Source organism: Elgaria multicarinata, chromosome 3 (assembly GCF_023053635.1).
Source record: "Elgaria multicarinata webbii isolate HBS135686 ecotype San Diego chromosome 3, rElgMul1.1.pri, whole genome shotgun sequence".
NCBI classification, from domain to species: domain Eukaryota; kingdom Metazoa; phylum Chordata; class Lepidosauria; order Squamata; family Anguidae; genus Elgaria; species Elgaria multicarinata.
Genome location: NC_086173.1, coordinates 150,020,587 through 150,035,469, shown reverse-complemented (window position 1 = coordinate 150,035,469; position 14,883 = coordinate 150,020,587). Strand labels below are relative to the sequence as shown.

The following is a 14,883-nucleotide window of genomic DNA, read 5'->3' as shown; positions in this document are numbered from 1 at the left end:
ATTGTATATTTCATCTTATTATACTATAAAAGTTTGTTGAAACCTATCACCTTAACCTAGGGTGACCATATGAAAAGGAGGACAGGGCTCCTGTATCTTTAAAAGTTGTATTGAAAAGGAAATTTCAGCAGGTGTCATTTGTATATATGGAGAACCTGGTGAAATTCCCTCTTCATCACACCAGTTAAAGCTGAAGGTGCCCTTCCCTCTTTTAAATCTGGTCACTCTAGTATAGCTCCCTCTTCATCACAGATGTTGTGATGAAGAGGGAATTTCACCAGGTTCTCCATATATACAAATGACACCTGCTGAAATTCCCTGTTCTATGCAACTGTTAAAGGTACAGGAGCCCTGTCCTCCTTTTCATATGGTCACCCTACCTTAACCTCTTTGGTTTTATAGTATACTTAATTAACAATAACCTGTCCCAGGATGCCCCTGAAGATTCCTTTATCTCAGCCTTCCCCAAACTTGAGCCCTCCAGATGTTTTGGACTATAACTCCCAGGATTCCTGACCATTGGCCATGCTGGCTGGCTGAGGCTGATGGGAACTGAAGCCCAAAATATCTGGAGGGCACTAGGCAGGGGAACCAAACACCTGAATGAGTGCTGCTTAGCAGGAAAAATTGCTTAAGAGCAATAATCTCACAGCTCGAGTCATGAATTTCTACCCATAAAGAGCCCAGAATTTGAAATCTTCCATATAGCTGGCTGGAATAGCAAACATCAGTTCATGATCCTTTGCCAGTCACATCAAAACCCAGCATCACTTTTAATCCACCTAGGAAGAGACTACCTCTTTATGGACTGCCCCCTGCCTACATGGACATCCTCTCTTCTTTGGCCTCTTTGCTGTCAATCATCATCCTCTTGATTAAACAACATAAAACATGGCAGAATGCCGCTTGGGAGGGAGAAAAGGCTACACAGTGTTGGAGTGAGCCTGACAAAAATGCTTGCTACGTTAGGTTGCTTAGGAGAGAATTAGATAGACAAGGAGCTCCATCACACCTAGGAAGAAACTCTGGCTACCGTCGCATCTCCGTCATCGCTCAGTTACTTCCTGTTTGGGAACAGGAAGTAAACAAGGAGCATGTGGCCCATTCTGTTGGGTGTTGTAATCATCACGCTGCTTCTCCCACACATGGCAGGAGAGAGCAGCAACCGGACTTTTTCTGGGTTTTCTTGTGGCGCAAAAAAGGCCAAAAGGCCAAAACCGCTCAGAGAGCTTCGGCTGTCGGGCGGTATATAAATATAATAAAATAAAAATAAATAAAAGGGGCGGAAGGCGCACGAGAGGCAGACGACGTCATGTGGGCAACCTCCAAGAAATTCGTGTGTGCCCAGTAACAAGCGTGCAATAAAACGCTCAGCAGATGGAGCTCCAGAAGTGATTCCAGATGATGTACCATGTACATTGATGGTGCTATCTAAATAAATAAATAATAATAATAATAATAATAATAATAATAATAATAATGAGGCTGATATGGTGCAATCGCCCTGCCTCATTCACGGAATTTTATGGGGGGGAGGGGCAATGTCTTGTGATCCTCCTGTGTTTCCCACTGCTCTTTTAACTGTTTTTCTTACTGCTGATAATCCATTAAAGAAAAAAAGCTTTAATAGTTGCACAATAGTTGCACATTGCCTTCAATTAGCAGCTGTAAGATCTCTCCATCTGAAAACACCCAAGTACCCTGGTTCAGTGTTTTGTTTTGTTATTCCTTTTCTTACTGCACATGTTCACTGTCTTTCTCTGACTTTCCCCTTTTTACACTATTCTTAAACAGGCTTTACTTAATTGGATTCCTGCATCACTCAAGGGTTGAGTCCCATCCCCCCTCCCGTACTGTCCAAGCTGCTGGTTGTGCTCCAGGGTTTAACTAACAGATGGAACAGAAGGGAAGGATGGGCTAATTGCTTGGAAGCTTAGCTGGCTGTCATCCTGTTCCTGGTTCAATCAACTATAAAGGAAATTCCTTTTGCTCTGACCTGTAGGTAGACAACAGAGTAGATGGTGGCAACTTCAACAAGGTAGTAGACACACTGCCAGTAGGTTACCTTATAGGGTTGTCGCTGGAATGACAGCCTCCTGGGGTTTATTCTGATTTGCAGCTGGACACATTTTGTGCCGCTTGATTTTTTTAAAAAATTATTATTTTTGCAGTTATAACTAAGTTTTTGTGCAGTTGGGAATATGGACTTTAATAAGGAACAAGGTTGTTTCTTAAAAGAAATAACTAAGAAAATAAGAAAAATAGAACATTAAGGTGATTACTGTTTCTTTCAATCTTCATAACCTTATACTAATCATATATTACTAGCTGTACCCGGTGTAACATACGCCCTTGTAGCATATTTTAAAGTTTATTAATTAAATATTGAGGGGTGCGGGCTGCTTGGAGGCTGTCAATACAGCACCGTCCGGCAGACCTGGGGGGCAGGGAGGTCGGGGGGAGGGGGAGCAGGTGTCCCCCTCTCCCCGGGGTTCTTGTCAGCCTTGGGCCGCCTGCCCAGCTCGCATGAGATTAGGCTGGGGCCTGGGCTCGCAGCAGGCGAGCGGCCTCCCACCCGGCCACCAAGGGCCCCGGCTGTGCCTCGCTCATGCTCCAGACCGTGGCACTGCCCCCTTCGTGGGGGGGGGAGCAAAGAGGCAGAAAGGGGGTAGGATTACCTTGGAAAGCCTGGAGGAGTCGGGTGAGGGGCTTAGCAACCTGTATCAGCTGACATTACACATTGTTACTGTTGCTTAGCAACCTGTATCAGCTGAAGCCTGTACGGAAACATACCTAAGCGTTTTATATATATATAGAAGATTGGGACCGTTTGACTAGTCAAAAGCATTTATTAAATCAACTACATATCAACAGTATATGTAAGTATACAACAGTAACACAAAGCAGCACTAATGCAAAGAAAAAGAATTCATAATTGTGCCATGTGCCTCTTGCATTATACCCATCACATCAAAATTTCCTTTTTGTTTTTCTAACATGATGGTCAGATCCTCACCATCTGGGACTGGATGGGATGAGCAGTGTTGCTTGGAGACCTCTGAGAAAATTCCTCTAAATCACATCTGCTCTCTTGCTTTAGCTGTGTTTTTAGTTTTATTCTCTCATTTAGTCATCCATAGAACTGATGCTCTTGGATCCCATTCACTGAGAGGTGGCATATTGCAATAGATGTATAAGTAGTCATTTTCTAGTTGAGAGTCTGTTTCTGTTTATGGACTTCAATGAAACACTTGTGTTCATGACATCAGGAATATGAGGCTTACCTGCTAGAAGATGTGCCATGAGTGTTGTCACTTTTCTGTATTCTTTGGATAATGCAAGAAAAAGGACCAAATGAAACAACATCATCTTTTGAAGATCATTGATGCTGTCAAGTTGAAGTATCTCCACCTATAAAGCTGAAAGTGGGATGTATGTCCAGAAATGTTCACCCACTTCCAGATGAGCTAGAAACTTGAAATTTGACACACTGATAGGTCTGGCTATACAATGTACCAGAAAAATCTAAAAACACGAAAATTTGTGTTTTAAGTATTTTTTAAAGAGTTTAATTAAAAAAAACTGGGCTTATGCCTACAACTCCCAGCATGCCTTGGGCAGGACGCCAGACTTTTTTTCCCATTAGAAATATATTTTTTCCTTAGAAATATTTTGGGAGATGCTCATTCAGGATGGAAGACTTTCTCCACTCCCCCCTCCCCAAATGTTCCACTTGGAAATGTAGCTGTCCCACCTAACAAGAAAGGCTGCTCCCATAATACTGGGTGAATTTTGATGATCATGAGGGTAAATGAAATCATCGTGGCTTCTCCCCATGCTCCCCTCCCCAAAATACTGTTCAAGTGACTGGCAATTCCCTAGTTATCCATGCTGCGACGCAGGTTGCCATGTTGTCTGAACTTCGCACACAGCAGGGGTGACTTCTTACCTCTTCCTACAACTCATGACTTACAGTAGGGTTTGTGAGGTGGGTGAGAAGCCACACCTGCTCTGCTGTATGCCAGTTCAGACAACACAGCAACCTGCGATGTGGCACATGTAATTAAGGAAATGCTGGTCATGTGATGTGGGTTATTAGGGAAATGCCAGTCACGTGGCATGCATTGGGGCTGGGAGAGAAGCCATTCTGTCAATGAAGAGTGTGTTTGCACTGTAAAAACCTCACCTGGAAACAATCATAATACTGTATGGGTGTATCTGGATAGACAATCTGAGAAAACAAAGCAGTTCAGAGAAAACAAACCCAAAAACTGCTCTTCTCAGGAAGGCTAATAGCCAAAAGAGACAGACATGGTGGAGAAATCCAGAAGGGGAGCTTGAATACAGGTAGGAGAGGTTCCATACCATGACCCCATCCCCACAAGCCTTCTGCCATAGTTAAGGATGCTTATAAAAAAAAAAAGGTTTGAAATTTGACACACTGATAGGTCAGGCTATACATTGATGGCCTCCAGGAGCATAGATTTAGGCCAAAAATATCTGCCTCACTCCAAAGATTTTATATAAAGACAATTTCATATAGCTGTCAATTCAGGTTTTTTTTATTAAATAAAAGTGCAGTACAAGAGTGGGGCAAATAAATAGCAATCAGTGTTAAAAACTCAACATAGACAGACTTCTATTCCTGGCAGTACTTTGCAATAATCATATGCATTCTACCCACAAAAAGAAAATAGATGAACGTAACACTATTTATTAATTAATTTACTGGCCAGAATTCACATTTTATTTCTAATAGATCTCATGTGACTTTAAAAGCCTCATGACCACAGAAAGCACTTCAGAGAAAGGGTGCCTCAAACACTGACTGTTTTAGTTAAGTTTTTATATTTATTGTTTTCCGTTACGATTCTTGTTCTAATATCTGGGAAATGGGAATCCTACTTGGAAACCATTGAGACTGTAGAGCAGGGATGGGGTTATTATTTGGCTCCCGTCCCAGAGCCTTGCTTTAGGGCTTCTCCACACAAGGCTTTTATTGTGCGCTCATGATTGGTAACTCGTGTGGGTGTGCAAATCTTTTACACAATGTTATGTCATCACCCTCCAGGGTCTCTCCTGTACTTTCGGGCCATTATAGCAGCTTTATTCTGAATTGGGGAAGTGTGCTAAGAAATTTGATCATGGCTTCCTAAAGGTGCCGGACTTTAGCCTCGTGTAGAGAGGCCCTTACTCTTATGAAGCTATAGAGAGAACAGACAGGGGGGAAAGATAACGATGGAAGTGGAAGGGTTATCTTTTAGATTCAACAATTCAAACTCACCCCCCAATACACCCAGAAAAAGGGACACAGCCTCTCCCCATTGAATGAGAACGAGGGAAAAGTGAAGATCAAGTCGTTTGTATCACCATCAAAAAAATCCACGCGGCTTTCTTCATAGTCCAGGAACACCCGGATCTTCCTGGGCTCATGCCTCAAACTCAAAAGGGTCCGCGTAGGGGAGGTAAAAGCTGTGAGTTGATAAGGAGAGAATGGGGTCCTTAATGAGTCATGCAGCGCCTTCCCCAGAGCCCAGAACCCGCCATTAGGATCCAGGTTGATCTTTCCTTTCCTGATGATCGACTCTCTGGCGACTCCCACTGCCCAAATCTCCCACTGCGCCGCCAACTCTTCTGTCTCCCACCTTCCTTCATTAGGACTCTGGCCGATGTCTCCCTTCCTCCTGACTGACGCTTGCACGCCCCCCGTTGGCTGCATCCCTTTGGTCTCCTCCACCTCCACCTCCCACCAGTGTCTTCCAGAAGTGAATCTCTCAGGGCCCAGCACAAAGGGCTCCCAGTCGAATCTCTCTGGGTTGTCTGGCAGCTCCTGCTTTCTGCTTTCCCATCTCACCCTCTTCAGATCATTAGACAGGACGAGGTTGGGATGTGCCGTGTCTGGATCTAGAGTCACGTTCCCTGCAGGAGAAAGAGAAAGAGAGAAGAGGCTGGGTGTGGCAACGGAGCATAACTCAGAATTCCTCCTTTCTCCAGGCTTCACCTAAATCTGGTCAAGCGGCCGAGCAAAGAGAAGGTAGGGTGAGTGCAGAGAAAAAGTAATGGCTGGTAAAGCACTTGGGTCCCACTTATTGGGATAATTCTAAACTCCCACATGTCTAATAGAATCATAGAATCATAGAATAGCAGAGTTGGAAGGGGCCTACAAGGCCATCGAGTCCAACCCCCTGCTCAATGCAGGAATCCACCCTAAAGCATCCCAGACAGATGCTTGTCCAGCTGCCTCTTGAAGGCCTCTAGTGTGGGAGAGCCCACAACCTCCCTAGGTAACTGGTTCCATTGTCGCACTGCGACAATTCATGGATTAATTCATGCATTAATTCATGGATTAATTGTCAGACATTACAATTAATCCATGAATGAGAGAACTGTGGGAGACATAAAAACTTGCTATATCTAAGTTCTCTTTTAAAACCAGGCACTCCAACTCTCTGATTTTGGGCTCTGAGGCTTGTAGCATTTGCATAGAAATACTTATACATTTATTATTATTATTATTATTATTATTATTATTATTATTTTATATAGCACCATCAATGTACATGGTGCTGTACAGAGTAAAACAGTAAATAGCAAGACCCTGCCGCATAGGCTTACAATCTAATAAAATCATAGTAAAACAATAAGGAGGGGAAGAGAATGCAAACAGGTACAGGGAAGGGTAAGCAGGCACAGGGTAGGGAAAAACTAACAGTAGAAAGTAACAGTAGAAGTCTGCACAACATCAAGTTTTAAAAGCTTTAGGAAAAAGAAAAGTTTTTAGTTGAGCTTTAAAAGCTGTGGTTGAACTTGTAGTTCTCAAATGTTCTGGAAGAGCGTTCCAGGCGTAAGGGGCAGCAGACGAAAATGGACGAAGCCGAGCAAGGGAAGTAGAGGCCCTTGGGCAGGCGAGAAACATGGCATCAGAGGAGCGAAGAGCACGAGCGGGACAATAGTGTGAGATGAGAGAGGAGAGATAGGAAGGAGCTAGACCGTGAAAAGCATGGTGTTCCTCCTCAGATGTCCCTGGCATGTGTGTCTTTTGCTATCGCACTAAGGCCTCTTTGATTGGCTATCATGTTTCACCATATGATCATAGCCTATTTCCTTCCCATTTACATTTGGGCAATTGGAAACATTTTCATTTCCATCCCCTAGGGATGATTTAACCCAAACTAAATTCTTCCCAGTTCCTGTTTGCTTTTCCCCAGGGTTTGTTTAAAATCTGCTCTGCTGCTTTTTTTTTATGTTTAGCACCATCAGTGTGGTTACATTTTGATTCAAGTGGAGCTCATCCCTCTTGTACAGGCCCACCTTGTTCCAAAATGTTCCCCAGTGCCTAACAAATTTGAAACCCTTCTCCCTGCACCATTGCCTCATCCACACATTGAGACTCCTCAGCTTCGCCTGTCTAGCTGGCCCTGCATGTGGAACTGGTAGCATTTCAGAGAAAGCTATTTTGGTAGTCCTGGATTTCAACCTCCTGCCTAGCAACCTAAATTTGGCTTCCAGGACCTCTTGCCTATATTTCCCCACATATGAACCATGGCTATTGACTCCACCCCAGCACTATCTGCAAGGCTATCTAGCTGGCACTTGATATCTGCAACATTCACACCAGGTAGGCAATTTACCATGTGTTCCACACACAAACCCACCTCTCAAAATCTCCCACTATCACAAGCCTCCCTCTCCCTGGAGGCACATCCACAGAACAAGAGGTCAAAAGTAGAGAGAGATGAAATTAACCTTTTTTACATCACAAACTTGTTCACAGGTTTTGAAACTGCACCCCCTCCCCAATTACATTAATGCTTCAGAGGATAAAATTCAATTACAGTGTCCGATAACCTCATTTCTCCCATGGCAATATATGTAGCCATGATGAATGGAGCCCTGTTTATAGAGGACAGCACCAGGAGACTGAGGGTGGGGGGACATGATGGGAGAATTGCAGCATTCCTTAAGAAAGTGGGGACACTTCTCTTTCTTCCTGTGTTGTGCTGAACATAGATGAGGATCTATGTTTCGAGGCAGTAACCTGTGTGCACCAGTTGCTGGGGAACATGGGTGGGAGGGTGCTGTTGCACCACATCCTGCTTGTTGGTCCCTGGCCGATGGCTGGTTGGCCACTGTGTGAACAGAGTGCTGGACTAGATGGACCCTTGGTCTGATCCAGCAGGGCACTTATGTTCTTATTTTTTATTTATTTATTGCATTTCAATACCACCCAATAGCCAAAGCTCTTTGTTCTTATGTTCTTAAGACCGAGAGCTGCCCACAGATTGCTTACTGAACTGGGGAACTTCCCATAGTTCCAGCTCTGGTGTTCTCATCTGGTAAAATGGTCATAGATCATGGCAGCAAATGACCACAGTAGAAGCAATGGGTAAAATCCAACATAAACCCTACTTAGAGCAGACCCATCGACTAACTTAAGTCTCATCCATTTCAAGGGGTCTACTCTAATATTTACCCAAACTCAAAGGTAAATGTGGGGGGATACTGCTGAGAGATACTTAGCTCAGCTCTGGAAAAAGCCATTCATATTTCAATTTCCATTGAAAGATGATATTAGCATTTCCAAAATATTTCACGTCTATGTTAGTGATCCTTACATCACCCCCTGTAGTAGGCCTGCGCTTTTAACTCCATTTGCAAAAGCATGTGGGCAAGGCTGATCTGCTGCTGTCATCTCCAGATTGGTCCTGACTTCTCCAGAAGAAGAAACCATTGATCTGTTCCCATGTTCTGCTTTAACTCATCCTGTCAGTAAGCTTAAGCACATGCAACTGAAGCAGCTACATATGGTTCACCCTACCTCTACTTCCCTCTGTTGCTTCCCCTGTGCCAAATATTAAATTGTAAGTTCCTTGGGGCAGGGACTCATCCTCTTGTCCTCCAAAAAGCACCATACACATTGATGATGCTATATAAAGACAGCAATCCATGCAATGTGACTTGACTGAAGGATTGCTGTCAAGTCTCCATCCCCATCAAAGCATTTCCTTCTGCTTCAGCTCCTTTCGCATAAGGTTACCAATTTGCTTATGGATGGAATTCAAAGTGCTGGTGATCACTTTTAAAGCCCTAAATGCCTTGGGTCCAGGGGTCTGCCTTGATGGCACTGCATTGGTGCGGCACTCCCCCTAAACACTGCGGTTACCCTTTTGCAGGGTTGCATTTGCTAATCCCCATGCTAAGGAGAGAGTGCAGGTTTCCAGCGGTCATGTGGGTACTGGAGCTGCCTCCCCCCAATCCTCTTCCTGGCTTCCAGTGAGCAATCGCCAGTCGCCATCCACCAGGACTGCCTAAGCCATGGAGCGAGGTCAGAGAGTGGAAGAGCTGCACTGACCTCACTCAGGCAGGAAAAGTCAGGAACCTTCAGCTCTTTGCCCCTGGGTGGCTCCGAATTGGCAGCTGCGTCATATAACCAATGCAGTATGGATTCAGAGCCATCCTGGGGCAAAGACAATGTACAGACAGCCCCCAATATACCTGAGGGGTCGTCTGCTCCTCTACCACCTTGCCACTCCCTAAGGTCAAGCAGAAAAGCCTTTCCCTGTGCCCCACCTGGAGTGGAAGCACGGTTGGTGGTAACAAAAGATAGGGCCTTCTCAGCAGCCACACCAATTAATTATTATTATTATTATTTATTTATTTATATAGCACCATCAATGTACATGGTGCTGTACATAACCAATATTATGGAACACTTTACCTATGAAATTCAGATGTCCCCCTCTCTGGCTTTCTCCACTCTGGCCATCTTTTTAATCTGCAGTCTTTTGCCTTGTTAATGTAGATGACGTTTTTGAAGACCACGTTTTCATCTGGCTTCCCTGCCTCCCTTCCATTATGTTTGATACTACTGTTTATTATGAGATTGTGATTTTAACTGTTACCAGCTGCCCTGAATAGCACTTAAGTATTAGAAGGATGGGGTAGAAATGTTTATATAAAATAAATAAATAAATAAATAGCATCACGTTTGTTCACCACTTGTTTGAGAGAACCTGTTATGTTATGTAGAGGAAAGTATGACAAATTTAAAGTCAGACCATCACATGTATAGCAATGTATCTTTTCATGTTAAAAGACCCCTCTCGCATTAATTCCCCCCACCCCCAGATCAGTATTTAACAATATACAACAAAATATTTGGGCCTACAACAAAATGTATGCCTGGTGAATACATTGGCTAAGGGTCACGGGGGTCGTTCTCTCTCTATAGAGGTGGGGTAGTGGAGGACCACTTCACAAATGAGATATTATTTTATTATTATTATTTATTAAATTATTATTACTATTATTATTATTATTATTTTATCTCAGTGAGATACGCTGCTGCATTCCTCACAAAAGCTATAGCTCTCCTTGTTGTCCCTTTCCTTGGTTCTCTTCTCATCTCCTATTCCATTCGTCTAGCCTTTTCTCTCCTCGCCTCCTCTGCTCTTGCTGCCGCCTCCTCCTCCTCCTCTCACCTTGATTCTTTCTGCTTCCTCTCTTTTTTGAGCTTTGCCTTAGCTGTTCCCTTCCTTAATTTAATCACAGCTACATGAAAATTTAGGATTTCTTGATTGATTTCTACAGGCATCTCTCACTTTCCTCCCTGGGTTCATTTAAAAGCAGATTCTCAATGCGAACCAGGAAATAACCTATCCAGACAATAAGAAGGTTCTCTATACCCTTTTTATATCTATATGCCTCTTCTTTCATCCTTTTGCTCATTTCCCACTCTCTACCATTTACCCCCTTGCCCTCCCCCACTCAGCTAGCCTCTCCTGTCATCTGCCAGCTGATTTGTGGGCTGCCACAGCCATTTTTATCTAGCCAGCTACTACTAATCCACCCCCCCCAAATCTTTTCCAACCGATGCTCAATGCTGAGGTCTCATTGGGCAGGTGGTGGTGGTGGTTTGAGCATACTCTTGGACTGAGTTCAGCATTAGAAGGAATTATTCGGACTGTGCTGAATTTATTAACTTTTGAGTGATGTTGGTTGTGATCTTCCAAGACTTAGCCAAGAGGCCTTGCCCTTTGACCATCTCAGTTACTATCTAAACACCTTTTCAATCCTAGGAATTTACCTTTCTTCCGTGCTTGCTCCAAGATTAGCAAAGAGGTCCCCTCCTTGTCCTTGTTGTACTGGCATAACAGTGACATAGGTGCGACACTGCTGGTTCAATCGTGTGAAAATGGGTGGTTTCAGTGGTGTGAAAAGGAACTTGATCAGAATAAAGTGCTCAGAGGACAGTCCTTCTCCCAACAGTGGAGTGATGTTACCCCGCTCTGCAAAAGAGGTGGTGTGGAAATCAATGGACAACCCCATGTTCTGTTTCTTGGCCACAATAGAAGGGAGGTTTCTTATATAGCAAAGGTGCAGAACCTTTGGCCTCTGGGCCTAATTCAGCCTGCTGGGTTTCCCAATTCAGCCTGCGGAAACTTCAGGCACCACCCTGTGAAGGGATTTCCCTAGGAGGACATCCCCACTATTATCTCTGAACATTGGCTTCATAGGTAAATCCTTTCTCAGAAGTATCCCATGGATGGGCAAACATGGAGGATGGGGTGGGGCTATACTTTGTGGCCCTGCCCCAGTGTTGCATGCCAATGCCAGTGCTGCTGCTCCAATATCTATATGTTGAGCGTGGTTAACTGAAAGGGGAAGCCTACGTATGAGCAGCACATCTGCCAGGGGAAATGGATATGCTAGAACATTTTGTTGCATATTCCCAGTGTTCAGTATCAATGGCTGAGTTCCTCCTCACTGTGCCACAGAAGTCGCTGCTATGGTCCCTTTGTGGCCGTTAGATCCTAAGGGTAGGGTGAAATCATGGCTTGTTTTGCCAGTGCCACATGTTGATTGGTTCCTCCATGGCATAGTGGAGGGAGCAATCCGGTGGCCCCTAGACATTGTCTGATGGGCCATAGGATACTGTGGATTCCCCCGTTGTGGGGTGGAGCAGCACCCCGCTCTTGGAAGGGTGAGGGAGATCCAATCCCCTCCCACTCGTAGCTAACAGAGAAAGAGCCACATTGGCTGACCTCTGAGGTGAGAAAAGTGACCTCCTGGGGGGGGAGGGGGCAGCGTTCCAGTGGGTGGAGAGAGGAGGGGACAGGAAAGGCCAGGATACGAGCTATCCTGAGCGTCTTCTAGCCTCCTTCCCTCCACCTCTGGAGCGCAAAAAAGCCCATCTAGTGAATAATGTAGGGCGAATGGCCTCCACTGCCCTGCATTGGATGATTGGGAGCCTCTGAATTCAGAGGCTTCCAGTTGTCAAGGGTGCAATGGATAGGATTGCATCCTAAGTGTATGTCATACCCCTCCCCCAGGGATCCCTTCCCTGATGGGTTGGGTACATTTGTGGTGTACAAGTGGGGAGTTATCCTTTCATTTCGAACCTTGCCCCTTATACACCTTCAAGCCCAGTTCAAGGAAATACTGCTTTTCCTACCAGACTTTGATCATTCTCAATACTGCTGCCACCATATATTACCAACAATGTACCTTTTGTCCCACATTGACTACTTTGAATGATAGATGCCACTCTGTATGTTGATGAAAATAAATGATTATTTATTATTACTTTAAAACAGTAGATAAGATATATTTGTGCGTGTTCAATAAAGCACTGAAGTTATTGTTTCTATTTTTATTATACCTATCCTATTCTCAAACTCCTCCCTAAATAACGAACAACTCATCCCTGCACTCTCTAATATGGAAAGGAGGGCAGGGCTCCTGTATCTTTAACAGTTGAATAGAAAGGGGAATTTCAGCAGGTGTCATTTGTATGCATGCGGCACCTGGTGAAATTCTCCCTTCATCACAACAGTTAAAGCTGCAGGAGCCCTGCCCTCCTTTGTATAGCTAGAGTAACCAGATGATGATGAAGAGGGAATTTCACCAGGTGTTGCATGCATACAACTGACACCTGCTGAAATTCCCTTTTCTATACAGCTGTTAAGGAGCCCTGTGTAGCGCAGAGTGGGAAGCGGCAGTTACTGCAGCCGAAACTCTCCCCACGGCCTGAGTTCGATCCCAGCGGAAGCTGGTTCTCAGGCAGCCGGCTCAGGTCGACTCAGCCTTCCATCCTTCCGAGGTCAGTAAAATGAGTACCCAGCTAGCTGGGGGAAAGGTAACTGCAACTAGGGAAGGCAATGGCAAACCATCCCACTACAAAGTCTGCCAAGAAAATGTCAGCGAAAGCAGGCATCCCTCTAGGAGTCAGCAATGACTTAAGTGCTTTGCACGAGAGGTTCTTTTCCTTCCATACAGCTGTTAAAGACACAGGAACCTGGTCCTCCTTTCCATACGGTCACCCTGCTCTCTAACACTAACTCCGTCACTAACTGACCCTAACTGACTACAGATGCTCCTATTTAAAACCATTACCTTATGCTCTCCACCAATCAGTCACCAGCACACCAACATTCCATTCACTCAACCCTCCTCCCCCTTAACTTCACTCTATACAATTGACATTGACAGCATTAATATATATATATATATATATATATATATATATATATATATATATATATATATAAAATAATCACGTACCCAGGCATCACAGCACATTATATGAATTTAGAAGCAAGTGCCAGGATAGCATCCAACACAGCTTATGGTGCGTTTTGTTTTAATGAATTGAAAGAAAAAAGGGGTAACAGAAAACAAACTCCCAAGTGGGGTAAGATTATAAGCAGAAATGGTGACCGTGTGGCCTTCCAGATATTGTTGGGCTGCAACTTCCATCATCCCCTCACTATTGGCTATGCTGTCTGGAAATGATGGGAATTGCATTTCAACAACATCTAGAGGGCCCTGCTTATAACTGAGAGGAATCTTTTCCGTCACAGTTTAGCATCCTACATTCTGTTTGCTGCTGCTTCATTGCAGACAGTCAGCCCTCCTGAAACTGCCTAAAACAAAACAAAACCCAAGAATAGTGTCAGGACACTAATACAGCCCTCTCTCGATCTGGTGCCTTCCAGGACTGTACAGGTGAAAGATGCCTGGTTGGGGAAGGCTGCTATTTGCCCTTGCATATCGCACCTCTCTCTCTTGTTAGGTTTCATTAAACACCTTGATCTCAACAGGTAGCAGTGAGATCCACAGAACTCCTGCCTGCAAGATTTTTTGATTGAAGGTAGAAGGCTGTTAATGCAACAAAAGACATGTTGTTCTTAACACACACAGCAGACTTAATGAGAAACAAGTCAGACTAAGAATATTAAGCCCAAGTCATACTTCCACTTGCATAGTAAACTAACAGTGCAATGTGCTGCTCTATATGTCTGCTCAGACTTAAGTCCCAGTGACCCCGTTCAGACAACACGCTAAACCATGCTGCTTAACCACAAAATGGTTAACGGAATGCTTAACCATGGTTAGCGGTGTCGTCTGACACACGGTTTACCTAACCATCTGCCCCGTTAACCACATTACTTAACCACAAAAGGGTTAAAAGTGTTGTCTGCAAGTATTCCACACATGGTTAGCATTAACCACAGCTGAACATGGTTAAGCTAACCACAAAGCTCAAAGTATTGTCTGAACCAGGCCACTGAGTTTGGTGGGGTTTACTCCCAGGTAAGAGAGTACAGGATTGCAGACTAAATTAACACCCATCATAAGAACATAAGAAGAGCCATGTTAGATCAGACCAAGGGTCCATCTAGTCCAGCACTCTGTTCACACAGTTGCCAAGTAGCTGTTAACCAGGGACCCACAAGCAGGACCCGGTCATCTATTTTTCCCGGACCAGTCAACTAAACAGACCTCACCAGTCCTCAGGTTTCTGTGTCTCTGTCAGCCACAGTCTTAAAGCTCGGGTTTGGGGTTGATGCTTGTCAGAGAGCAACACATGACTCTTCCTTT

General features: G+C 44.4%; 1 protein-coding gene across 1 annotated transcript in view; it reads right to left on the bottom strand.

Annotated features, from left to right (window-relative positions):
- The window catches only part of LOC134395521 (butyrophilin subfamily 1 member A1-like), a 21,632-nt gene extending 6,749 nt beyond the window's left edge, over nt 1-14,883 (bottom strand). The window contains exons 1-3 of the mRNA XM_063121687.1: nt 14,785-14,883; nt 11,087-11,288; nt 5,285-5,919 (exon numbers count right to left, since the gene is read on the bottom strand). Coding sequence (XP_062977757.1) covers nt 5,285-5,919; nt 11,087-11,162 — 711 coding nt within the window. The 5' untranslated portion in view covers nt 11,163-11,288; nt 14,785-14,883. The remainder of the gene's footprint in view (nt 1-5,284; nt 5,920-11,086; nt 11,289-14,784) is intronic.